At 37.1% G+C, this 27217-nt stretch overlaps 1 protein-coding gene across 1 annotated transcript in view; it reads left to right on the forward strand.

The window, feature by feature from the left end:
- The first annotated feature begins 1570 nt into the window (after nucleotides 1-1570).
- Nucleotides 1571-27217, forward strand: part of LOC127413936 (T-box transcription factor T-like) — a 28859-nt gene continuing 3212 nt past the window's right edge. Inside the window, exons 1-12 of the mRNA XM_051651516.1 lie at nucleotides 1571-1690; nucleotides 6703-6798; nucleotides 8167-8289; nucleotides 14602-14703; nucleotides 18050-19276; nucleotides 20021-20163; nucleotides 20867-21328; nucleotides 21571-21835; nucleotides 21969-22103; nucleotides 22206-22267; nucleotides 23556-23617; nucleotides 25638-25814. Of these exons, the coding sequence (XP_051507476.1) occupies nucleotides 21123-21328; nucleotides 21571-21835; nucleotides 21969-22103; nucleotides 22206-22267; nucleotides 23556-23617; nucleotides 25638-25814 (907 nt within the window). The 5' untranslated portion in view covers nucleotides 1571-1690; nucleotides 6703-6798; nucleotides 8167-8289; ... (2 more) ...; nucleotides 20021-20163; nucleotides 20867-21122. The remainder of the gene's footprint in view (nucleotides 1691-6702; nucleotides 6799-8166; nucleotides 8290-14601; nucleotides 14704-18049; nucleotides 19277-20020; nucleotides 20164-20866; nucleotides 21329-21570; nucleotides 21836-21968; nucleotides 22104-22205; nucleotides 22268-23555; nucleotides 23618-25637; nucleotides 25815-27217) is intronic.

A 27217-nucleotide genomic window follows, 5' to 3' on the forward strand; every position in this document is an offset into this window, starting at 1 on the left:
CTATCATTAAGGCACATGGCTTCTCCTACTGTTATGCAGATGATACGCATCTCTACCTTTTATTCCAGCCTGACGACCCCACTGTCTCAGCTCATATCTCTGCCTGCCTCTTGGAGAACTTAGCCTGGATGAAGGAATGTCACTTACAATTCAACCTTGCCAAGACAGAACTTCTTGTGATCCCAGTCAACCTGTCTGTTGACCACAACCTCTCTATTCATCTTGGTTTAACTACACTAATGCCAACCAAGACAGCCCGGAACTTGGAAGTTGTGGTTGATGACCAGCTTATCTTTACTGCCAATGTCTCAACAACCGCCTGGTCTTGTAGATTCATGCTTTACAACATCAGGGAATTCAGACCTTTCCTGTCTGAATATGCTACACAGCTCCTGATTCAAGCTCTGGTCATTTTAAGACTGTCCTACTGTAATGCCTCCTTGGCCGGTCTGCCAGCTAACACAGTTAAGCCATTGCAGATGGTCCAGAACGCTACAGTGCGTCTGGTATTCTATCAACCACAGAGGGCTCACGTCACCCCACTCTTGATTTCACTCCACTGGCTGCCAGTAGCTGCCCACATCAAATTTAAGGCTTTGACTCTGGCCTTCAGAACAGCCAATGGAACCGCACCCTCTTACATCGATTCACTCCTCTAGGTCTATGTACAAGCGTTGAGTGTCGCCTGGTGGTCCCATCGCAGAGAGGCACGAAGTCTATTTCACAATCATTCACTCTCTCTGTTCCTCTGTGGTGGAATGAGCTTCCAACCTCCACACGATCTGCTGATACAATCTCAGCATTCAAGAAACAGCTGAAAATACATCTGTTTCGTGAGCACTTAACCAGTCCACACAAAATGCACTTACTATTAAAAAAATAAAATCCTTGTCTGTCTCATTCTTCTGTGCTAGCATCTTTACTACTCCAGCCACTGTTAGAACGTGGCAGTGAGATACTGCAGATATTGTTGACTTTGTATGACAAATTGCTTGGTATGTTCCTCATTTGTAAGTTGCTTTGGATAAAAGCGTCTGCTAAATGTTAATGTAAATGATTGAATGCTAGCTTTGCAGGCTAATCGGTTAGCACACTGACTAAAAACATAAAAGAGAAACATTTAATCTGGCCATGTGCTTTGGTTATTTCTTGTAAATGTCATACTGTATAGCTTATGACATTAATTTAATCTTTTTGATCAAGCACCGAATAATATACTCAGAAAACACACTGCTTTCCATAGAAAAATCATTGGTTTGTTTATAGACGAATGTTAATGCCCAGTGTCCTTGGGAATCCATTGTTTTTTATTCAAAATTGCAACATTTACAACAAATATTCTGTCTTGGTGTAAATGACTCATTAAAAACATCTCTGTAACATGTGTTACTATCATTTTTATTTGCCATTTTAAAGGAACTGTATTGAGCTTTTAAAACATTTTGGAAACATTTGGAAACTAATGTAGTTGGAAATGATTACGCTAATTACTCACTAATGTATTCTAAAGTCTGTCTTGTTGACTGAGTACTGGTTTTCTCCTCAAAAGCCCAATTTAGCTGAATCTCACAGGCAGAGGTGACAGCAAAGCCCCAACAGAAGGAGAAAGGGGTGGGTGTTCATCATGTCTACTGCCTGTGTTGGGAATTCTGAAATGGTGGAGAGCAAACGGAAAGCTCTTCTCGATCAGGTAGGCTGCATTCAGCTTGTGCACATGAACTGTTGAAAAAGTCAAGCATGCCATTGTTTCAAATAATGCCAGTTTAATTGGTCAAACAAAGAACACCTCGTTTACACCTCATTAATGCTTATTAAAGATTAACATTCTGGAGACTTCTTGAAATTTGATGATTTGTATTTCACAATTTTCTCTTTTAATGTACATTACTGAATCATTTTTCTGCTCTGTTGTCTTGGACTCCACATCAGAGCGTTTGCAACACTAAGTTGGCATGAAATCAGGATATGTAATGAGCCCAGATACACTGTTAGACCTATCTGGGCTTTGTTTTACAGTAATTAACTGGCAACACTGTTGGTTAGGTATTTTCTCTTGGAAGCCATAATTTATTAACTTGTGTGCCTTAGAGGGTAAGGAGAGGGAGGAGCAGTTACTGAATCTAACCAGCAGAGGGAAGCACTGACAGAAGATTTTGGAGAAACAATAAAGTGATTTTAGCAAGACCTATTTTATACTTAAGCAAACTTAGGGTTAGGGATTGATATATATATATATATATATATATATATATATATATATATATATATATATATATATATATGATCACAATAAGATATACATTTATAATGGCAATTCAAGCAGAATGAATAAAGGCAAGGCACATACATTAAAATATGTAATATCGCAGTTGGTACAAATACAGTACAAAAGTAACAAAACTAAAATGAAATCAATAAATAAATAAATAAGAGAAAAAAGAGGGGTCTATTTATTCATCTAAAAAATTAAGGTCTTGTATAATTTTGATGGAATATAGTTACAAATAAAATATTTTTTAAAGACTGAAAGCTAAGGATTTGTATTCATACACTTGCATTTATGAAAAAAATCTTACAGATATAACAAACAATACATTAATTAAAAATTCTGTCTTCTTGTCATCCAACAACACACCAAATACTATATGATTTCTAGAAATCATATACTGGACTGGACCACTCTTTCCAGCCAACAAAACATATCTTGAAGGATATACAGTACATTACTAAATATTTTAAAACGAGTTTCCTTTGCTTTAGGAGCCACTGGAAACCTAATATGATGGGTTTGCATTTTATACAGTTGGCTTGTCATAAATTTGCAGAATACCATTATGGTATAGAAGTGTAGGATACAATGTAGAATTAAAGCAGGAACAAATAAGTTTGTTAGGAAGTATTGTTCTAAGGTCATTACCATTAAATAAAAGTGATGGGAGCTCACATGAACCATCAAGGGAGTTCACAAAAGAGTTTTTGTACTAAAGGAAGATCTTTTTGAAATGGTATAACAAGCTCAAATAGTTTACGGTCACAATATATATATATATATATATATATATATATATATATATATATATATATATATATATATATATATATATATATATTATTGTACACAAAAAATCCCTGAAAGTTAACAGACTTCCATCTTCATTCATTAAATGAGGCACAGAACAAATCTCATTTTCAAGCCAATCAAGAATGCACAGAGACTTGTGTCTAGAGAGAATAAATCGGTTATTCTAAATAGGGGTCCTGTGTGGGACAAAATTGTATATTTCCAATAAAGCAAAATATGTTGGTGAAAAGAAGAAATCACATTTTTAATAGGAAATCAATTCCACCCAATTTTTTTATATTCCCTGAATGCCAAACCAAAAGCTATTTGCATTGGTTATAAAAGTTTTTAGCTATTTGATCTTCAGCATGCAATCTATACAATGAAAATCAATACTTAAGCAGACATTTGCAATGGTAACATCGTTGGTTATTTTGTGATATGTAAAAAAATATATTTTCATTTAATTGTATTTTTATAGAAAATAAAATTGTGACATGTTGTCACACTGTGATTGTCAAAAACTGGGAAAATTTTGTTTATTGACTAATTTGAGAAAAAAAAAAAAAAACTTTTTATGGAAATAAGGAAATACCAAAGTTAAAGAGGGCCATCTTCCACAACATATCTGTATTTAAAATGAAGTATTTATTTATTTAGCTAAATTTAGAAAGTTGACCCTTTCCTTAATGTATCTCAGTGTGGTTTAATTGTGTTCACTTGCTTACCCAACAGCCACAGAAAAAATATAATGTTGAAATTGTAGCTTGACAGAATTTCCCTGATTCAAAACAATGAGTCCTGATTTAAAACAGTTTTGAGCTAGGAGATTGTAACCAATTTAATTACAACTACATTTGTATGTAGACTACTAGAGAATACCATCATTTGTGTATTTGGAATTTTGACTCAAACTAAAGTGACAGAAAAATTGCCCAGTTCCTCATGTGACAACTAGCCCCAGTCTCCCCATAAGGCGACTAGGAACTAGTTATAACAATACTGTATATGACAGTCCTTGCCGTGAGTTTTATCAGAAGTTTACTTTAACATTTTATTCATCCAGAGAAGCATAAAAGGGGTTGTAAAACTGAAGTTCTCTTAATTCATCTTTAAATGTGTATATGGTATACCCAACTTACATGTCAACTTCACACATCTAACATGTGCTCTCAGACATCAGCGTTAAAGCCAAGCACACCCACCTGACACATACACATGCACTTCTACATCAGTGGGGCACCATTAACATTTCAAATAAGGTTTAGACCATTTCCTTTCTCTCCATCATCGCAGGACAGGAAGTCTCTGTGTTGAAATATTCATGATGGTTTTCCAGACTACAACAATACCAACTGTATGGAGAATTGTACAATACTGATAGTATATTTACTCACTTTGACTGTTTTTAGTGCATCAAATGGCACTGAGAAAAGTTACTTTTCTGGGAACACTTTGCATTAGCTACTGTTCCCTTTGTTAAGGGTTTATAAAGGGGTTCATTAATTACTACTAAATAATTTCTGAATGCATTATAAATCATTAATATGAGGTTATAACAACATGAAAAAGGGGGGACTTTCTTGCAAACTTGCCTACTGGGTGAGCATTTTAACTAGCATATTATACATGTTTAACAAATACACTTATTCATTCTTATATTAAAAAAAATAAAGTACCCTGATTCATAATTTCTGTCACAATACAGCAAAAATCGACTATTATAGTGAGATTAAAAGGAAGGATTTTGTCATTTTGCTTTGTGTTTATATAATTACTGTAATGCCTTGACTCACTTGTGTTGTCACTTTCCTTGTCATGTTGATGTCAAAAGAATGGTGCAACTCCAACTTGCGTCCCAATTGACTAGTCCTAGTTACCTAAAGTCCTCTACAAACACACTTTTCAGCTCTTCATGCTCATTTACAGCATATACCATATAATAAAGCCTATTGACCATTAAACCATACTGAACATTATGTACAGGTTTCTCCTTAAGTGCTTCATATGTTCACTCTAAATTAAGGTACATTTTCATTATATTAATTTTTAGTAAGTGTAATTAAGTATTTAAAACGGCTCACTATTTGGCAGGTATAGCATGAAAATCACCCTTTTTATGCATGTTGTTATAACTGCATATGAATGATGTATTATGCATTTGTAAAGTCATTAATGAACCCTCTTATAAACTCTTAACAAAGGGAACATTCATGTAAAGTGTTACTTCTTTTCTTTACCTTGCTAAACTCTCATAAGAAGGAAAATTCACATACTGAATGTGATCTCATTGATTTCTCAAATGTCTTTCCTAGACTGAAATAAGATTAAATGGAGAGCAAATGGAGACTTGTTTTACCAAGTAACCTCCCATGTATCTTGAGTTTCACATGTTTCACATGAGATCTCAACAATGTCTCAAAGTGTGCTCAGATTTGCCAAGTTCCCAAAGTCTGCAATCAAAATTCAGAGATTTCAATATGAACTCAAACATTTCTCAGCCAAATTTCCCAAGACCACATTATCTAATTTTATAGATTTACTCTTACAGTTGTCTCATAAGTGTCTATTTTTATATTTCCTATAAGGAAATTATAGGAGACTTTAAGGAGACAATGTTGATAGGCTACTTAAATGAAGCATAACTGAGTAAGTCATGCAAGAGCAACCTCTGAGCAATATAACTTTCCTTTGGATTGGCTGAAGTAAATACAAGCTAAAATGTGCAAAAAAATTGCATGGGCAGTCAGTGCACATAGTATTTAGAAGTATTAGATATCCACTGCCAAACTTCTCTCTCTATTTGCTCCATTTGATGTCAATTACACTGTAGTGTAACTCATTGTAGGACAGTAGATGCCTGGCTCCCATGTGCTACTTTGAAGTTACCCTGAAGTCCATAGAATTGAGGAAGCCCCTCATTGTAATATGGGGATGCAGTTGGTGTAGAATTGCGATTGACTTTGATTTTGGCCGTCTGGGTTGAGGACAATCACTGGGGGGTTAAGGATGTGGGGGAGGGGTCAGGCAGACTTCGGTTTATCAATCTCCTTCTATAAAAGCAAGACTTCTTTAGCCAGCTGTAATTGTCTGCTCTAATGACCAGCTCTGGAGAGGAGGACAAATGGATGGCTATAAAGGACTTTATGAGCCTGTCAGTAGGAAACCTTTGGTACAAATTGCTGAGCAAATGAAACTGCCCTGTTGTTTCCTCAGCCTAAGCCCTAACTTCACGAGGATGAGTTGAGACCAAAGCAGGCAGAGCGACGGACACCTGCTGGGGCCTAATTGTTCCCTGTTGCAGTTAATGGCTTCCTGTGGTTGCATGTTTACTTGTCAATGCTTTGTGTGCTGGGGGTTCCCAGCCTAACCCCCCAATAATGAGAATCCCCCCCCCCCCCCCACCACCTTACAGGTGCCCTCTCAGTGTTCTTAACCTTTGGAAAGTGAAATCTCAAGTGAAATCTTCTCAAAAAGCCATATCATGAGGAATCAATTTTCTTGATCATTCGAGATTTTAAAAAGTTGCAATATGGTCTCATAGAATCACGTTACTATACTTACATTTTTGCAAAATGATTTTGAGTGGGTTGTTGTGCCTTTTCATAATTCATCTTTCCATCCTCAATATACTTTTTCAGTCACAGAAGAGAGCAACCATGCAGAGGTTCACCAGGTTAACCCTCACCCATGATGACACATACTTGAAGGCTCTACATAAAACATGCCACTACCTGGTGAGTCATCATGCATACTCAGTTTTCTCTCAATAAATTTTCTCCAGGTTTTTTGTGACAAGATTAGGAAGGACCACGATTTTTGCCCCAACATTCCGTTCGAAAAACGAACGGCTGTGACGTCATTTAGAACAAAATCTGTTTAAAAAGAAGATGTTTTTGAGTTCGTTTAGGTGGTTCGTAACAGTTTGTCAGGGCAAACTTTTAGGAAAGCTTCTTATCGGCTGCTAAACACCTTCTTACTGCCATTGGTCAATATCATCGGTAGGTGTGACCTGGAGTTCTACGTACTTTGAGGCCGACAACTACTTCCGCCCTTGCAAAAACTGGAAGTTCATTGCAAATTTGCTGCAAACTTGCAGCAAATTTGCCACTGATCATTTTCACATGCAAATGAGATTTGCAGCAAACTTGCGGCAAATTGTTCATTGTTGGCCAAAGGTTTGCTGCAGGTTCACCACTACCGGTGAAGATCTTCAAACTTCTGGCAAACATTTGTAGAGAATCACAAGCTCACTTGCATGTGAAAATAATGAGTGGCAAATTTGTGGCAAGTTTGAGGCTAGTTTGCCAGAACTTTTTGTTCAGTCAGTTAAGATTAGTCAACATGAACACAGCGGCATGCAGAGTTATTAGCGAGCCGGTGCAAATTTCTGAACAATCGTTCCCATAGAGACATTTTCCAAGTGATGTCATGCAATTTTTTTGTTCAGTTAGTCTACAAAAGGAATAAAATCTACTCTAATACTCTTAAGTGCCCATTCAAATGCTGCTTCACTCATGTGCCGTCTGCAAACGAAAGCCGTTCACACATAGGCCTATGCCTAAAGTAAGGTATGCCTATCATCATTCTTTTGTTACCCATTAACACTCTTTTATGCAGCCATCTTTGCAGTAGTATCAGTGTCATCAAAATTACAATAATGTAAAGTGCGTAATCGGCGTATATTATGGCTGCGTATACTGTAGCGTTTTAGTGCATTAGTGTGAATGAATAGATTCAGAATGAAAATATAAAAAATTACACATTATCTACTGCATGTATATTGCTATAAATCATCATCGAGTCTTTTATTGATCTCGTGTGATTTCTACTCATAAAATGAGGCATGAAGTCATTGATAATACATTTTAATGTCATATTAGTTGATGTTTTACATGTAGTCTTGAGCATCCTCATTTTTAAATGTACCTCTAAATGCTTCCCCCAGCGGTGTGGCCAGTGTCTGAATGTTTACAAACGGTATGTTGTTGCTAAGCTGTTTCGAACGCCTTTTTACCTCTGTACAAAGAACAAAGAACTTCTCCGTAAATGTTCTGGGGCCTTAAGTCTCTCTAATCTGTAATCTGACCTTCATGAGGTTCTAGAACAGCAAAGACAGCTGACCTGACTCGGGTGTCTCCAGAGCTGTAAGGAACAGGAGGTGTTCAGGGTCTGGGTGGAGCAACACAGAAGCACATATCAACTAGAAAAGCAACTGCAGGAATTGGGTGAGAACTGATATTGAGATTTTTCCACACTGACTGATATTTAAAGCAATACACATGGTATGGGCATGGTATAGTATTCCTTGATCAGTACCAGTCAAAAGTTTGGACACATGATTGACTTTAGGATTCTCATGATCTTAAAAATCTTTTCATTTGTCCCTTCTGTGATCTCCTGGACTTTTTTGAACCATGTTAGAGTTAAAAACAGTGGAAAAACTTTGTTTAGTCAAAATGCATTTGGATTTTCCACAATAGTGATAAATTAATAAGTAAAAAAAAAAAAAAAAAAATGTATCAAATTTTATAATACTTGTTTACATTTGTGGAATGCCAGGGTATTTTGGGTGGTTACTAAGGTGTTGCTAGGTGGGTGCTAGGGCTTTACTAAATTGTTGCAAGATGGTGGCTTATTGGCCGAAGTAAAAAAACACTATAAAAGTCTCTATGATATCCTGATCCCGAGGTTTGTGTGGGGACCTTTTCAATGGAAGTCAATGGAATTTTTTTGCTAATTTTTCGACTGCCCGGCAGACATTATATTCTGAAATTAAAATGTTTTAGATACAAATTGAAACAAAAAAGACACAATTTGTAAGTAGTCCAATTATCATCTTTTCTTAAATTCTTACTCAAAATTAAGGGTTTATTGTACAGTATATCTACTGTGAAAGAATAATACCACTATAGATATAAGAGGCACTCTTTCCAGATTAAATGCTATTTTAAAAAGCTTGTGTTCAGTGTGAAGCCTATGGCAATATATTTTTACATATTTATTATCAAAAGGAAGATGCTGTATATTTATGGTAATCTACAAGGTCTTTTTGATCTTGAGATATAAAATGTGCCTACCAGTGCATTTATTTGCAAAAATAAAGCTGGACCAAATAGTGAAGGAAAATCAGTCAACAAGTGTTAAACATACATGGGAACTCCTTTAATATTGTTTGCATGCACCTCATGAGGTCGGTTGACAGAATAAACAGAGAGTGTGGAGCTGTAGTTTAGAAAAAGAGTGGCTACTATGAAGAAGTTCAAACATAAAATAGCTTTGATTTGTTTAAAATCTTTTTGATTATTACATAACTCCCATATCTCCATTTGTGGAAATGCATAGTTTTGATGACTTTATATTCTAACATGTGGGGAAATGTAGTAATACAAATAAGTAGGTCTGTCGAAATGTTTCTACTGGTTCTATTAATACTATGGTCCATATGGTAATAACCATCAGATGGCATAACCATCTGATACTATCACCAAGGCACTGCCACAGTACTGTTTTGTAAGTGCTTTCCAAAATACCCCAAACAACATTAGGATTCTTGTTTACTGTTATGCTGGCAGAGTTCTACTATAATTCTAATCCAGATGTACTCTAGAGAGTTTGCTAAAGCAGATATCTGGAACTGCACCAAAACTTCAGATTTCACCTGATGAAACCACATCACAACACAAGCATGTACGTTTCTGCTAAACCAATTCACTGGTGCTTTTCTATTGACTTTACCTTCTCCTTTCTTTGCATTGCATTTCTTAGGTACTTTTCATATACTCTTAGAAAATTTCATATACTCATTTTCAAATAATGAAATCCTACAATTTAACTCCTGGGGAAAGTGTTTGTAATGCTGTTGGGGTTGAAAAGGCTTCAGCTCTCATGCTGTTTGCCCTGCTGACCTTTACGCCCTTACACCCCTTCTGCTGGAAGCCAGTGATACCTCAGCTGTATGGGAAAAGAGAACTGATTGTTCACGTAGCAGTGAGATGACCAAATAGCACCCCCTCCCTCCCTGTAGTGGATGGGACTCTTTCAGTCAGCACATCATTGACAAACATAACCCTGGAGAGTATGTCTAATTAATTTCACACACAAAAGAGACTGACCAATTTGGCCTGGGATGTCACATTGTGCCACAGCTCAGGAAATGAGTAAAGCTCTTTGGAAAAGAGCTCCCCGAACCTCTAAAAATATATTCAAGGATCTATAATTGAACTGCTGTAAAATATCAGAATTTTTAGCATCAGATAGACTGATCACACTGTAAATTCCAAAACAGTAGGCCAGAAATTACAGCTGCTAAAATCGCTCTGTTCTTACTGAAATTTTATCCACTGCCCCCAGTGGCTGAAGCTGGAAGTTGAATGTTTGGGCACTTGTTGAGAAGGGTATAGCTGCAGGCATTGCTGCAAAAAGGGGCGGTCCAAACCACCACTGAAGGTATAGGGAGCCCCTTACCTAACCCTTTCCCTAACCTTAATCGTGAGTGGAAGTGACACCCCCTTTTGGAGCTGGCGCAACCCCCTTTTGGAGTAACCACGCCCCCTTTTTGTGTAATCCCATCCTCTTTTGGAGATTCCGCCCCCATTTGGAGGTCTCTGGCCTGCAGTTATACCTACTTGCACGTGCTGGCTCTAGTTTCCGGGTGAAATGTCCACAGAGTTCGCCAAAAGTGATCTGTAGAGCCATCTGTCTGTCTGTCTGTCTATGTATCTAGCTATGTAAGTTTGATCAAAAGTGAACAGCACTAAAAACAGCCTCCTTGTCATCTTTGCACCAAAATTTATCTTTAATAACCTATGTGACTTTTTTACCATATGGAAATATCTTGCATTCAATTCAGTCTCTAAATTATTTACCCTGTACAGAAATGTGATTACACTGAGAGTAAGTGGAGACTTTTGCATAAGTCTCCTCCTTCTCAGATGTTTTTTCAGAGAAAAAGACCCTATTAATCTCACATGTGTCCCCTCTTGAATTTTAGAAGACATCTCAGCAATATCTCTATGCTCAGATTTACAAAGATGCCAAAGTCCACATTTAAAAGTCAGCACTGAAAAAAATGTTCAATATGCACTCATCAGATGCACAGGTAGATGTCTAAACCTGCTAGGCAATATTGGCTGTCGCACCTCTGCCAGTGCTTACCGTCGACGGGGTCATCAGCAGGGAGACACCCATCAGAGATGTTTCACCCCATTAAACCCGGAACATCTCCTGGTGATGGGCCAGCAGTCGGAACGTCTCCCTGCCACTCCCCCGCAGCTGGACACTGGATCCTTTCCATTGCCTCTCGTTCTTGCATTCCCATCAAGACCTTCCTCCTTTACAGGTCATACCATACAGCCAGGGTTCGAGCCAACCATGAGCACTCCTACCCTACGTCTGTTAGAAAAGGCAAGCTATCTTGCTGGTAATGCCTACCACCCCTCCAATGCCTATCCTTAAACCAATCCCCCAATTGTTTAATACAAATTTTCAAAGATCAAATGATCTGAGCTATGCTATCCACATAAATTAAATAGCTCTTCTCTCACTGGATGTCAGCAATTGTCTCACTTGTTTTTATTGTCCTAAGGAATTTTAACTAAGAAACATGATTGAGAACTCCACTACATAGCCTGAGCTATGAAAGAGCACACTGGGAAAAATATTTTTAAACTTTTTTTTTTTAAGGTAAGTGGTTGCCCATAATTGGTTTATCTAGCTACATTGAAGATATGAGCTGAAAATACTTATAATTTTTTGGTTAAAACTGTTTAATTATATTGAGTAAATCCAACAAGATATAATCATGTTCATTTTACTTAGTTTCAATACAAACTTATCTTCATTATATTGTCCGTCAAGTTACAGCTATACCAGAGTGCAAAAAAAATGGTTGTCTCAAATCCCATTTCTGTCAGATACTAATAGAGTTCATTAATACTACACATGTATTGTTTAATAAGAAGGTATGAGTTAAAAACCAGGTTTATCTTAATGAGAAGTATCACTAATCGCCATGATGGTGACTTCAAATAAAATAGCACAATTTACCAGTAAACAGATTGGGTAACATTAAACAGAACTGTAAATACAACAATAACCATTATTAATTACAAACAACAACTATTTATGCTCCACATAAGCTCCCATACCTTGTCCGGGCTTACGTTATTAAATATTAAGGTGAGAGTCTATGCTGGTGTGCAGTGTATATAGTCCCTCCCTCACACAAGTCTTGGCTAAAACAACTCAAGTTTTTTCCTAGTTGACTTTAAATGATTAAAATAAGTATATATAAAATATAGAGAATTCATTTAAAAGAAACATATTACTATTGCGTGAAATGGAAAACATAATTAAAATGAATAAAAAGAGCAAGATTTGACAACATACAATTTACCAAGGGCCAAATTTATTTTCTTTTTTTCAGTGCAACCTCATTTTGTTCCTACACAGTAAGAAAAAATAAAGTCCAACCCCCCACAATAACTAGAGCTGAGTCTAGAAATACTGTAGATATATTTGAGTGCTATAAATGATACATTTGACTCTATTTCTCTTTATATTTTCCTTGGTTTGTTTGGTTTCTATGAGAGATACTGAGTCACAATATCTATCGGCCATGTTGAATTTCACACCTAATTATTTTCAGGATGGATGGTCAAATATGTCTGAACATCAGTAGTTGGCTTGAAAGGAAAAAAATACTTGGAACAAACTGTTCTGATTAACTTTGTCCACTGAAACACCCAAGTCATTATTAGAATCACAACAATTATTTGAAATCCAGTGTTTGTGGTCTGCTACAGCTAAATGCACTTATCAGCATGATGTTTATTCCCTACCCCACCAAATTGTAAATTTTACTCTCATCTCATTCTTCTTGCTGGTGTGCAGTGTACAGGCTTGTTAACGGCCTGTTAGCTGCTACACAGTCATGTGAGTAAACGCGTCCTGCACTGCGGTGCTGTGGAGGGCCAGTTTGCACCCTGCAGACAAAGTGTGTCCACACCTGGGTGTGCAGTGTTATCGGGTGTGAGCTGGGCCATGTCCGAGGCTCCTCTGTAGACGTAGCACATCATTAGGAATATATTAACAACCTGACACTCATTTCAAGGGCCTCTTGCATGCATCACTCTGGCTTGGCCATGCTGCTAGGCAGGAAAAATGTAAAGATCTGCTTCAGTCAGAGAGCTCAAGGGTGGAAGAGCAAAGCCATGCCAACCAAGCATTGTGTTTGTGTTTAGAGCCAATATGTTTTGACCAATGGGAGACAGGTGGAGTGTTCGTGAAAACGGTTTTAAAATAGTCATATATTTTCTGCAATTCCACCTGATGCTAGTGGTGCAGAATTTACACCTGTAATCCAAAATGCTTCTATTCAGGGAAGTATTGGTTATTTTGCAATGGAGCTTACTCCAGCATTGCAATAAATACAGACTGGGTTAATATCCATGCCGAAAAGAGCACGAATTTCCATGTTCTCTCTAGTTTGTGGTGGTCAGGGCTTTTATGGTGCTGGACTAGCAGGTGGAGCAACATAAAATTGCCAGTCCTAGCCGGTAAAGCTGGTTGTCCAGCATTATGTTACTGGTGAGGATGTTTGACCTAGAGAGTCTTGCATTTAAAGCTAGTCAAGGGGCCTTGTGAGCACACCAGCACATCAGAAACCCATGCTGGAGACCAATGACCAAAATGTTTGCTGGTAAATAACCATGCTGATCTTCTCAATAAAGCAGAGGATATTCAGTCAAATTGGTCATGACAACTCTAGGTTTAGTCTTGGTGGACTAGATCTGCTTACGCTGTTAATATGTAGACTTGCTATTGCTAGAACATACACAGACATGCTGTTGGACAATAAGACATACATAAGACATGCTGTTTCTAGCTGCTGTTCCACAAGTAGACATACATGCAAGCCCCTTGAAACATATATAGACATTTGATGCTGGGGAGGAGGAGGGTGTCAGAGTGAAAAATCATGTAGCATCCTGCAGAGAAACCGGCTTTCCTTCAAGTAACTGTCGCAATTTAAATGTTACACAAAGAGAGAGTACACAAATTGATTGGCTAACAGATTACATGTCAAAGAAACTATCAGCTTGGGCTATGGAGTGTGCGAGCCAGCTGGCTAACAGATTACATGCTATTAGGACCTATCAGTTTACACCATGTAGAGCTCAGAATAATTTCTACAACAGTTTATTGGTTGTGTCTAGATCACCAATGAAACTGTCACAAGATTTACATTTGCTGCTTCAAGGTTAGCGTTAGGCATAGGTACAGTGATAAGTACAATATAGGGGTAAATGTAGGGGTATGAGGAGTAGGGTTAGGGATAGGGTTGCTGCAGGGCTCCAGATAGGATGATTACCACCTAGACACGGCCCCTTTTATGGTCTTACAATTCTCAGAGGATGTTCTCCCAAGTTCATTAATGCAACTTTCTGTTCCCCTTGGGTCTCAACGGTAGAAAACTAGCGTTCAGAGAGAGGTGTTGTAGTGTAGTTTTCTGTCTGTACTGTCTACGCTTTTCACAGATGCCAGTCTCAGTAAGATGGAGTGGATCGAGTGCCAACTCTTGCCAACTCCAGAGCAAACAGAGCCGGGGACAGGACGAAACTGAGCTCATGTTTCCAGAGGTAAGTGTGAAACCACAGTCTCTGATCCCAGTAAGCAGGGGGAAAAGGGCGGCAAACAAACCTGCAGCAGTCATGTGTACCATCACTCTCACATGAACACATAAAGTTCAGAAAATTTCATTTAAAGGGATAGTTAACCCCAAAATGAAAATTGTTTAATTATTTACTCACCCTCTTGATATCCCAGGTGTGTATGGCTTTCTTTCTTCACCAGAATGCATTTGAAGAAAATTAGAAAAATATCTTAGCTCAGTAGGTCCTTAAAATGCAAGTGGATGGTGATCCGATTTTTGAAGCTCCAAAAATTACAGACAGTCAGCATAAACGTCATCCATATGACACCAGCTGTTAAATTGATGTCTTATAAAGTGATATGGTCACTTTTGGTGCAAAAAAGATCAATCTATAAGTACTTTTTATCTATAATCCATCGCTTCCAGTAAGCTTCCGAGATGGTGGAGTTCAAGTGGTATCTCGTGTGACGTATTTGCGTTGCCATGATACAGAATTAATCTTGTGTTACACACCATCGTGAGTAAAGAAACAGATAAATACAAATCTAAACCAAAACCAACCAAGCTACTGTACAGCGTTCCTCCTTCTTACTTGTAAACAGCTCTGCTCTTCTGGCTGTGACGCACGTGTCTCAGTTCTCGCATGTTTCAAATGTCAATGCTATTATGTCATGTGCATACCGCTGCTGACCGGAAGCATGATTTAGAGTTAAAAAAAAAGTACTTCAATATTTATCTTTCTCGCACCAGAAGTGATCGTGTTGCTTTAGAAGACATTCATTTAACAGCTGGTGTCGTATGGATGAAGTTTATGCTGACTGTCTTAGATTTTTGGAGCTTCAAAAAACAGATCACATCTACTTGCATTTTAAGGACCTACTGAGCTAAGATATATTTTTTTCTTTTTCTTCAAATGTGTCCTGGTGAAGAAAGAATGTCATACACACCTGGGATATCATGAGGGTGAGTAAATGATGAGAGAATTTTCATTTTGGGTGAACTATCCCTTTAAACTGATAGGGACGAAAAACTAATTTAGTGAGTTTCTAAAATGAGAATTCAGATTAAGAACCAAAAAGGTTTTACAGCCTGATTTTAAAGTTCCACAATAAAGCAATTTAAGTGTTTTTAGGCACAGCAAAGCAAAGTGGAATGACTAACCCACCCTTAATCGTGGTAAAATCACTGTAATGCATGGCCTCGAGTGGCTTACTGCTTTCATAAAACAGTGATAAGATCAACATGTCAAATACACCAATATTCAATAGAGCTAAGTCTTTTTACTGTATGCATAATTATCAGAATAAACTATTCTTCCACCAAGTTAAATAGTTCATTAGCCTAACTGTAGATTTATATACCATTGTCAAGAAAATGTAGCAACTTGTCACATTAAAGGAATAGTTCACCCAAAAATGAAAATTCTTGTATCATTTATTCACCCTCATGCCATCTCAGATGTGTATGACTTTCTATCTTCCGCTCTAGGTTTTAGAGTTTTATAAGAATATCCCAACTCTGTAAATTCATTTTTTTTTTCTTAAAGGGGCTTTAAGGGGCTTCAGTCTCTCACAGTATCATGTGGTGCAACCATCCGAATATGGCAACAAAAAAAGAAAAGAAAAACACAAAAAGTTTACATTTTTGAAATAAGGAATGTTCTCATAAATATTTTGGATTATTATTGGATTGGATTATTGGATTATTAAGTAGCCATTAAGTAGCCAAATGAGGGGAGAGAAATAGAAGGTAGTTGACGGCAATTCAGCAGCCCAGACAGCATGGAGGTGAGAGGTTAGGATGAAGAGGTGGCATGAACGGGAAAGAAGGGGAAGAAGGAGAAAGACATGAGCAGTTAATTTTCCTCACACCTCCCTGTCAGAGTGGACGTGTGCAAACAGAAGCAGAGGTCTGGTGGAGGGAGGGGGGCCGGCAAACATCGGGCAGAAAGTGTTGAAGCGGACCTGCAGTCAGGGGTATTACTCAGCGCTGTGGCCCACTGACGGGACATCACATGAGGAAGGCATACACATCTTGGATGACATAAAGGTGAGTAAATGATGAGAGAATTCTCAGTTTTGGGTGAACTATCCCTTTAATGTTTTAATTACCCTCACCACAGAAAAATTATGCATTGTGTATGCTGCTGTGTAGAAACTGTAAGTCATGTTCACCTAACATCATTCGTAAGGTGAGGTGTGCGAGTGATCACATGTATCAACGATCCAGCTGCATCTCTCATATCCTGTCACCTCATGGTGTGAGCCGACACACTGTGGACTGAAAGCTTGTGAGGTGCACTGAGTAACACAGCAACTCTGAGAGATGACACGTGTGCTGTCACCTCTGTCCTCTGACACATGAAAGGGAAACCTCAAGCACTGAGTACTTCAGCCTATAGGCAAAACAGGCTGAATAGGGGAACTATTCATATCTTAAGGCTGATTTTTTTTTAAAGCAACCATAATAGTTTAAAAGGATATTATTAGAGTTTATATATGTATATGTATATATTAAAATCCTAAAATCTTCTATAATATTGTGATAGAATATTTTATAATAGCTTCATATGTTTTATTTTATCGCTTTCATTATTTTTTCTAATTAATAAAAGTGTTGAAAGGTTTCATTTTGCCATAATTTCTTTATTTGGGATTGTTCTCTATTTTGGGATTGTTTGAGATTAAAACAAATTATTTTATATTTGGTTATGATGGAAATGGGAAGTGACAGAGCATTAGAATGACATTTCGAACGTCAGAGACACAATTAATTTTACATCATGAGTGTCAATTTATTAGGTTATTAATTGAGTTGAATTCAGAAATAATAGATTTCTTTTAATTTTTCTAAATTCAAAATTAAGTCCAAAGCTTATCCAACTTTTTCTCCAAAAAGTGAGAAATGTCATAACCATCTCACACAATAGCAAAGCTCCACACCATCACATATGATCCCAGAATCCACTTGAAGATTGATCATGGCCTTGATCTGATCTTTATTACACAACATGTGATAAAGATTTGAACATGGATCAAACATAGTAAAATCCAAGTCAACAGTGTCCCTAATAACCCAAATACCTTTTATTTTCTTAAAGTGCCTCAATTTTCATCTCTGCAGTCCACCTTTCTAGAAATGTTCAGCACCAGCATGCTTCTTGTGGTACCTTTTGAACATTTTGTCATCCTAGAGTTGCATTTATTCTTTAAGCAGACACTTTTATCCCAAGAAACTTAGTAGAAGTGCTTAATCCAAAGAAGAAAACAATACAAGTTGTGCTACCATACCAAAAATTCAACTGTTTGGTTTTGATTGTTTCTTCATAACAGAGAAGCCATGAGACAGCAATCAAATCAAAGACCACTGACATTACCCGACACAAACTGAGACTCATGCATAACCTCTCGCTCTCTCACATGGCTGACACCCAAAGGTGAGAGACATAACTCATTTATTTTTAGGTCCAGTAAAATATAATGCAAATGTACAGTATACAAATTCCATATTTATTTGAGCTTTTTTTATTTCTCAACCCAAGCAGAATAATGGCCAAAAATGGACTCAGTCATACAAATCAGGTTAGGCAAAAAGATGTCAGTCCAAGCTGCTTTATTCTCATACAATGAAAGTAGATGGTGATGTATACTGCCATGCTCCGGGGAAGATTATCAGTGAACAAGACTTTAAATTGTCAATTCCTCAAACAATGGCTTCAGAAAAATATAGCACATACGTTTTTTGTTCTTTTTGGAACTTGGCAGTGTAAATCACCATCCACTTTCATATGGAAAACAGAAGCCTGAACATTCTGTCATAGATCTCATTTGGTTTTTCACAGAAGATTGACAATAATTTGGACCAGAATGGGGGTAAGTTAATGATGGCAAAATCTAGATTTACTGTTATTTTAAGACTGGGGTTCAAAAGGCATTGTGATTGATTAACATGAAGTAGTTTGCATTTGGTCTCAGCTACAACACTTTTATTTGAATGAGATGGGAGATTGATGAGTTTGATTGTACTTACAACATCAAAACTCAGAGTTCCAGGTGTGCAACTAAGCCAGACCTCACACATCTGTCTCTGAGATATAATGTTACATTTGAGAGTCCACGATCCCTCATTGGAAATCAAAATACACAGATCTCAAGGTAAGGAATTTCTATACAGTAAATAAACAGTACATGCTCAAGATTGTGTCCATTAATTCACTATTAAACGTTGTTATATTTCATGCCCTCAGCCTCCAGCCTGCTGAGCAAAGGACAGAAGACTCACTCTCTAGTTTTACTGGAGAAACACATTCATCAAACACAGAGGTGCCTTTATGCATAGATGACCTGGATGCTTGTCATGCTGTTGAGGTTGTTAATGTCTGTTGTTTCCTACAATTAACATTAATATGATAACTCAATACTAAAAGAACAATAATAATAATTCCAAATCAGACTTCAGTCAGCTGCAGTTTTGTTTCAGGTGGAAAGCTCTGACATGAAGATGTGGACGAATTTGACTGATGTTGAAACCACTTCAAACCTAGATCTGTGATTATAAGAGTGAACCAGCTTGCTTATCCTTAACCAGTTTATATATATATATATATATATATATATATATATATATATATATATATATATATTATATATATATGTATATCAGCAACGTCCAGTGGTGGTTCTAGCTTGTATGGCGCCCTGGGCGAAGTGATATTTAACTTGATTTTTGTTTTTGTTTTCCTTAAACATCACTTCTCATATTTCTCATATTTCATCTAAAGCATGCTCTTCACTCGTACTTTCGCCGAACTGGTAAAACAAGTACACAAACTTTTTGAATAAATAAATAAATACATAAAATGTATGTATATATATATATATATATATATATATATATATATATATATATATATATATATATATATATATATCAAGCTTGTAAATTCACTATAACTAATTATTATTATTATTAGTTTCAGTTGTTGTTGTTGTTATTATTATTATTATTATTATTAGGCAAGTATTGATGTCAATAATAATAATAATAATAATGTCAGTTATAGGCTATTACTGGAAGTTAGCATAAGAGTTTTAAACTTGGTTTTATTCATGTTGTTTCTAATAATTATGCTGTTGAAAATGTATCTCCCATACATGATTTGAATGTTGGTCATGTGTTAAAAGATCTGATTGAGGCCTTTATCTGTATTTGCTATTCTGTTACACACATTTAGTTTTGCATAATTTCAGAACTGTATTGACATTCATATCATATGAAATCATAAACCGTTCTTGTTCCGGAAGGTTTGTCGGGTTGTTTACGCTATTTGAATACCCCCACTGTGCTGAAACGCGTCCGCTTTGTCACCTCTGAAGAAAGATTCCCACGGGCTTTAAACTCATAAACATCCTACAACATTGATCGTCTCAACACCTCAGCCGTGCAGGTATTTACATAAGAAGCAAAAGTCTTTCAGTGTTTTCATTTTCATACGTTACAGAGTGCACAGATCCACTAAGAATGCTTTTAAGAGATCTTTTATTCCAACGGCAAACATGTTATTGAACAATTAATTTGCATATTTATTTTTACTTAAATTTTTTATTTAGTGTTTTATGCAGGATTTTGAAGGTTTTTATTCAGGTAATTATCTATCCTTTTTTATGCTATGTAATTGTAATTTATTTAGTGAAAATCACTGCTTTTTAATGTATTTGGTATATGGAATCTTGGTTTTGTATTTTTTTATAAGGTAGAATATTGAGTGTGAATGCTTGCATGTTTTAGTATTGTCTTGTATGCAGTTCCACCTTGTGGGGGGAATAATTGTCCATTCTCAAATTTCCATGACAATGGACAATAAAAATTAAATTCAATTTAATAATAATAATAATAATAATAATAATAATAATAATAAATGGAAATAACTGTATTACCCTCTTTCAAGAGAGAAATAAATAAATAAAATACATTTAGTTACCTATGCTTTTTGTTTACCATAACGGATTTAATAGTCGGCCTATTATTTTTAGTTTATTGTTTCGTAAGAAAGAGGAAATTGTAAATATTTCCTAATTTACATTTGCCGTTTTAACTATGAATATGTGTAATATGCATTTCTTTTCGTTGGATCCTGTCTGGTTTGCCAGAGGGCTTCAGATCTCCGAACCAATGGCTTGCCAGACGGCACATATCAAAGCGCAAACCAGCCAATCAGCAATGTCCTGGTCAAAGCAGGGAGACTTTTTAACTGGGGAGTATTTAATTGAATAGATGTGAATGAGCGCTTCGACCTGCTCTAGTTTGACTCACCCAAAGACTCTTTCAGGAGCGCAAGAGCGCACACAATAGCCTATTGGACACATTGGAGACCCCTTTTCTTCTTGGAGGCACTTGGATAGCAGAATGGCTTCCGTGGCCAGTGACTGCACGCAGAAGAACATGCTGTATCGGGTGGATCATTTATTAAGTGCGGTGGAAAATGAGCTTCAGGCTGGCAGCGAAAAAGGAGATCCGACAGAAAGAGACCTTAAAGTCAGTCTGGATGAACATGAACTTTGGCAGAAGTTCAAAGAATTGACAAATGAAATGATAGTGACCAAGAATGGCAGGTATTTTTGAGCCTGTACAAACACATTTGTGTGCGTGTGTGCAGTTGTTATAACGAGTTATTTGATCTGAGCATTAAAAGAAATGTTACCGTAACCTTGTGTAGTTAGGTTGATTTAGACGTGTTAAATTATAATATGTTTTACTTGAATCAAAAACTGTTAATTAAGTATAGGCTAAGTAGCATATTTTGGTTACCTGGGAAAAAGGTAGTGTTGATGCTTTAAAATGCCCCTATTCACAGGCGCATGTTCCCAGTGCTGAAGGTGAACGTGTCCGGTTTGGATCCAAACGCCATGTACTCCTTCTTACTGGATTTCGTGGCAGCAGACAATCACAGGTGGAAATACGTGAACGGTGAATGGGTATCTGGTGGCAAACCGGAGCCACAAGTCCCGAGCTGCGTCTACATCCATCCAGACTCGCCAAACTTCGGTGCGCACTGGATGAAAGTTTCAGTCTCCTTTAGTAAAGTGAAACTCACAAATAAACTGAACGGAGGTGGTCAGGTTCGTGGAAAAATTCAGAGAAAATATTATTTATTTAATTCATATTTTCTGTTTGTGCTCTGTAAATTGCTTACCAGAGGCAAATGCGTAAAAAGTAAATTAACGGGTTAAAAATATGCATCATTTTCCATAGATTATGTTGAACTCACTGCACAAGTATGAGCCACGTATCCATATAGTGCGTGTTGGAGGGCCTCAGAGAATGATCACCACTCACTCTTTCCCAGAGACGCAGTTCATAGCAGTTACTGCCTACCAGAATGAAGAGGTAACGTGTTTTCTTCATTTACACTGTTGATTGATAAAAGTACAGCAACAAATGAACAGTAATCTTGTGCATCATAACACTACTCTCTGGACGCTCTTTTAGATCACTGCTCTCAAAATTAAATACAATCCATTCGCTAAGGCTTTCCTTGATGCCAAAGAAAGGTATGTTCATTTTTATCAGAGTTTCTAAAGCAAAAAGCTTTATAATGAATCTGTAGACTGGGGCTAGTTTTTGCACTGCCAGTTAATGTTTCTCAAGGTTTATTTTTTTAAGGTCAGTTTTTGTGTAGACATTTACCTTACAAGGGCTTGTTGTCACACTAATTGGGGTAAGTTGTCACAATGGGAACCTGCAGTTTATAGACACTGATTTGGAAGAATACCTTTCTTGAAATATAAAATAATGTATAAAGAAAGCCTGCTTCAACAACATTTATGTATTTAAAATGGCTATTTAATGTCTTTTCAGTAAAATGTAAACAGAAAAACAATTATAAAACACAAAACAGTTTCTAAAACAGCTAAGGGTGTATAGCCTAAAAAATATCAAATTAATAAAAAGTAATTAATTAACTATACACTGTAAAAAAGAATTGTTGAGCAAAAGTTAAAAAAAAATCAAGGCAACATGATGCAGTAAGATTTTTGAGTTCTATAGCGGCTTAATAATTGTCTTCAGTAACATTGCTTTGTTTAGTAAATGTGAATTTGTTTGTTCACTAAATTAAAAAATTACTAATTTCTTGTTTAGCCAATTTTGAATTCGCTTTATGGGAACTTTAACCATATAATTTATTCATGTTGCAATGGATGCTGGGAGCTCACAAATCAGAAACATTGTTCAATATGAAATTGTTCATTCAGACAACTCTGTTAGGCTACTTGGGACAACATTTGGGGCGTATTGTTAATCTAACCTGTGTTTTTATGTAGATGCAAAGTAATTCACAATTCGTAGTATCTGTGACTCTAAAACCCTCATAAGCTGGATAAAATGCAATTACATTTTTTACAGAGTAGAAAATGTATATCAATATACAATACCATCTTTTCATTTAAAACCAACGTTTATAATATAGTTGACTTTTGCCTTAATCAGTTTTATTGTGTTCACTTGTTTACATAACAGGTATTACAAAAATATGATGCTATTGGAATTTTTGTTAGGAGGGCAAAATTCACAACATTTCCTAAATTTAGACAGTTTTAAACTAGACGTTTGAGACCAACAAATAAAAAACAGCTAGTGAAACTGAATATCTGTGCTTAGAGTTACAGACTCAAAACCTAGTTACTCGGATATAACCCTTTTACAACTTCCCCATGTGACAACTAGCCCCAGTCTTCTGTATTCATACACATGTATAAGAATTTTTTTATGGTAAACTAAGAAGTTAGTTCTTGTAAGATCTAATATGATGTGTAATTATATCTTCCTTTTGTTTTTCAGATGTGATCAGAAGGAAATAATAGACAATATCATTGACAGTCAACAGTCTGGCTATTCTCAATGTAAGAGCAAAATGCATCTATTAAACGGATCAGGACATGAGGAATCAAATTGTCCTTGATTTTTTCACATATAAGAAGCCATTGTACTATATAAACATATTGTAAGTTTCAGAAATCAAAACTTTCTCTCTGTCAAGAGCAGAGAGCCAATCAGAACAGCGGGCGTTTACTGTCAAGAGCAGAGAGCCAATCAGAACAGCGGGCGTTTACTGTCAAGAGCAGAGAGCCAATCAGAACAGCGGGCGTTTACTGTCAAGAGCAGAGAGCCAATCAGAACAGCGGGCGTTTACTCTCAAGAGCAGAGAGCCAATCAGAACAGCGGGCGTTTACTGTCAAGAGCAGAGAGCCAATCAGAACAGTGGCCGTTTACTGTCAAGAGCAGAGAGCCAATCAGAACAATGGGCGTTTACTGTTAAGAGCAGAGAGCCAATCAGAACAGCGGGCGTTTACTATCAAGAGCAGAGAGCCAATCAGAACTCTGGGCGTTTACTGTCAAGAGCAGAGAGCCAATCAGAACAGTGGCCGTTTACTGTCAAGAGCAGAGAGCCAATCAGAACAATGGGCGTTTACTGTCAAGAGCAGAGAGCCAATCAGAACAGCGGGCGTTTACTGTCAAGAGCAGAGAGCCAATTAGAACAGCGGGCGTTTACTGTCAAGAGCAGAGAGCCAATCAGATCTCTGGGTGTTTACTGTCAAGAGCAGAGAGCCAATCAGAGCAGCGGGCGTTTACTGTCAAGAGCAGAGAGCCAATCAGAACAGCGGGCGTTTACTGTCAAGAGCAGAGAGCCAATCAGAACAGCGGGCATTTACTGTCAAGAGCAGAGAGCCAATCAGAACTCTGGGCGTTTATTGTCAAGAGCAGAGAGCCAATCAGAACAGCGGGCATTTAATATCAAGAGCAGAGAGCCAATCAGAACTCTGGGCGTTTATTGCCAAGAGCAGAGAGCCAATCAGAACAGCGGGCATTTAATGTCAAGAGCAGAGAGCCAATCAGAACAGTGGCCGTTTACTGTCAAGAGCAGAGAGCCAATCAGAACAGTGGCCGTTTACTGTCAAGAGCAGAGAGCCAATCAGAACTCTGGGCGTTTACTGTCAAGAACAGAGAGCCAGTCAGAACAGTGGGTGTTTACTCTCAAGAGCAGAGAGCCAATCAGAAGTGTGGGCTTTTACTGTCAGGTCTCAAAGGAGAAGCAGCACTAAAACTGACAGTTTCTAAAAGATGGTCAGAATGATGGTGGAAAATAATCTTTTTATTTGTATTTTTTACAAATATATGACTACTATTATTATGAGTGAACCTCAAGGAACATATTAAAATAATAAAAATAAAGGCATGTCATGACCCCTTTAATTCAACTCACAGTAACAATCATTGCAATATATTTTAATTTAGGTTGTTTTTACATTTTTGATTTTAGGGTTTGTATTTGGACACTTAAGTCACACTTAAAAATGTACACGTCACCTCATTAACGCAATTTTAAACAATGTGGTAGTTACTTTTAAAGAAAGATGGCAAAAACACACTTTTCAAGCAAACCATTTCACAAAATTAAGTTTGTTCAGTGTGAAATGATTAAACAATTTTTATACTGTTCAAAATGAAAACAAAAAGTATTTGGATTTTTCTGTTTGTCAAATGTTAATGGAACATGTTTAGAGTAAATGTGATGAACTGTGATTGCTCTGCTAGAACACCTGTATAAACTTGAGAGGAATTGACTTCATAAATCCATTAAAAATCACCTATACACAAGTGGGTTAAAAATCATAGCAAAAATGGCTCAGAAAAGTGAAGTAAGTTCTGAGAAAACCCTGGCATTATTTGTTTGCCGATTACACTTGATATTTTATATCTAATGATGGTGTATCATAGATTTTTAAATGTGACTGAAGAGTCCAAAAATACTTGTTGGATCCACTGTATCTCATATTTCCCCAGTTGATTATATGCTGCAGTTTATTCACAGTCATTTTTACAGTTATGTGATAGTGACTCCCATTTTTCCTGTTTGTCTAGTAAGTAGCTGGTTTCTGCCAGCGACAGGGTCTCTCTGCCCTTCTGCAAACCCTCACGCTCAGTTTGGCAGCCCTCTTTCACTGTCCTCATCACATGGCTGTGAACGCTACTCCACTTTGAGAAGCCACCGTCCTGCACCATACCTCAGTCCATACGTTCACCGGACATCCTCTCCCAGTAAGCTTACACCTCCCCACTCCCTAGATCTACCAGATTCTACAAAGCACATAAAATCACACACAAACACACATACTTTCCTGACATGGGCAATATGGACCTACCATTAATGAGTAGCTCAAACAAGTGAGCTGTGCGGAGAGTTCCCGACATTCCAACAGCTTTTGTGTTGACGCTCACACTCATAAACAGGAGAACTCTTGTGGTGGAATGTTCACCCATGTTTAGTTCTAGGCACGCCTACTCATTCTATATTATCATTACTTTCAATGTTTTTGAATAATAGTAAATAACATAAACAATTCAAATAAACCATGGAATTATGAAGTAACCAAAAACATTTAAAATAGCTCTGCAAACTCTTTATTCTCTCAAACAACTTTATGAGGTGTATCCTGAGATGGTTTTTAAACAGTATTGAATGAGTTTCTGTGTACTGTTTGCTGGACACTGGCTGCTTTTCCATCACTATCCAGCCCAACACAACATAAAATATTAAATACAATTTTAAGTCTATGTAACACAACTTCACAGAAGAAGGGAAGGAGAGCACAAGGAAGTGGGTTTTTCAGGCTAAGGTAAGACTTTTAATCGGCCACTTCAATGCTTCACAACTTACAAACTCATCAGCTTCACAGGCATGTAGACTTTTGAACACATTAGCTTCACAAAACACAACAGTTTAAATGCAACAGCTTCAGGAGCACCGTGGCCTTCCTTGTGCCAGACTCTCTCTCCCTCTCTGCTGGTGGCATGACTACTAATATTCCGTTCTCCCCATGCTCACCGGAATTAGAGACAGGTGTTACACATAATCTAGCTCAGGTGCAAGCGCCCATACCGCTTTGTCTCTCTCCGGACGGACGCTTGACCATGCCCCCGCTGCCACAGTCTGTAAAGAATTTCCAGCCTGATCTCATAAACATTATGTGACTGTAATTTTTGGCAAAATTATATAACGTGGTTCATTACATGTATCGCTGCAATTCCAAGGTGAAATTGCAAGTGAAAGTTTTGCCAAACAGATGAGGTTTTTAAGGTTAATGCTCTATAGCGTTTTAAATCGACAAAACCTACATTAGCTCCCTTCCCTTAACCTTAAACCTAAACCTAACCGATAGTGTCACAAAAACAAATGTGAGATAAAAAAAAAATTAATATTTGAAGCAATCACATCATTTTGTGGTGCATCTATAACACTTTTCGATTTCAACACCCCAGGTTGCCAGATTTGAAAACACAGCACGCTGCAGCCATGGAAGCCAGCAATACATCTAGCTAACTTTGACAGAGTTATAAAAAATCCACATGAGCTTGTTTATAATTTGCAAACAATAAAAGCATTGCAAACGTATACATTAGCTGATCAACTTGCAGTGTAAGTCTCGTCGCCTTTGTCAGTT

The sequence above is a fragment of the Myxocyprinus asiaticus genome, chromosome 23, assembly GCF_019703515.2.
Source record: "Myxocyprinus asiaticus isolate MX2 ecotype Aquarium Trade chromosome 23, UBuf_Myxa_2, whole genome shotgun sequence".
Classification (NCBI taxonomy): Eukaryota; Metazoa; Chordata; class Actinopteri; order Cypriniformes; family Catostomidae; genus Myxocyprinus; species Myxocyprinus asiaticus.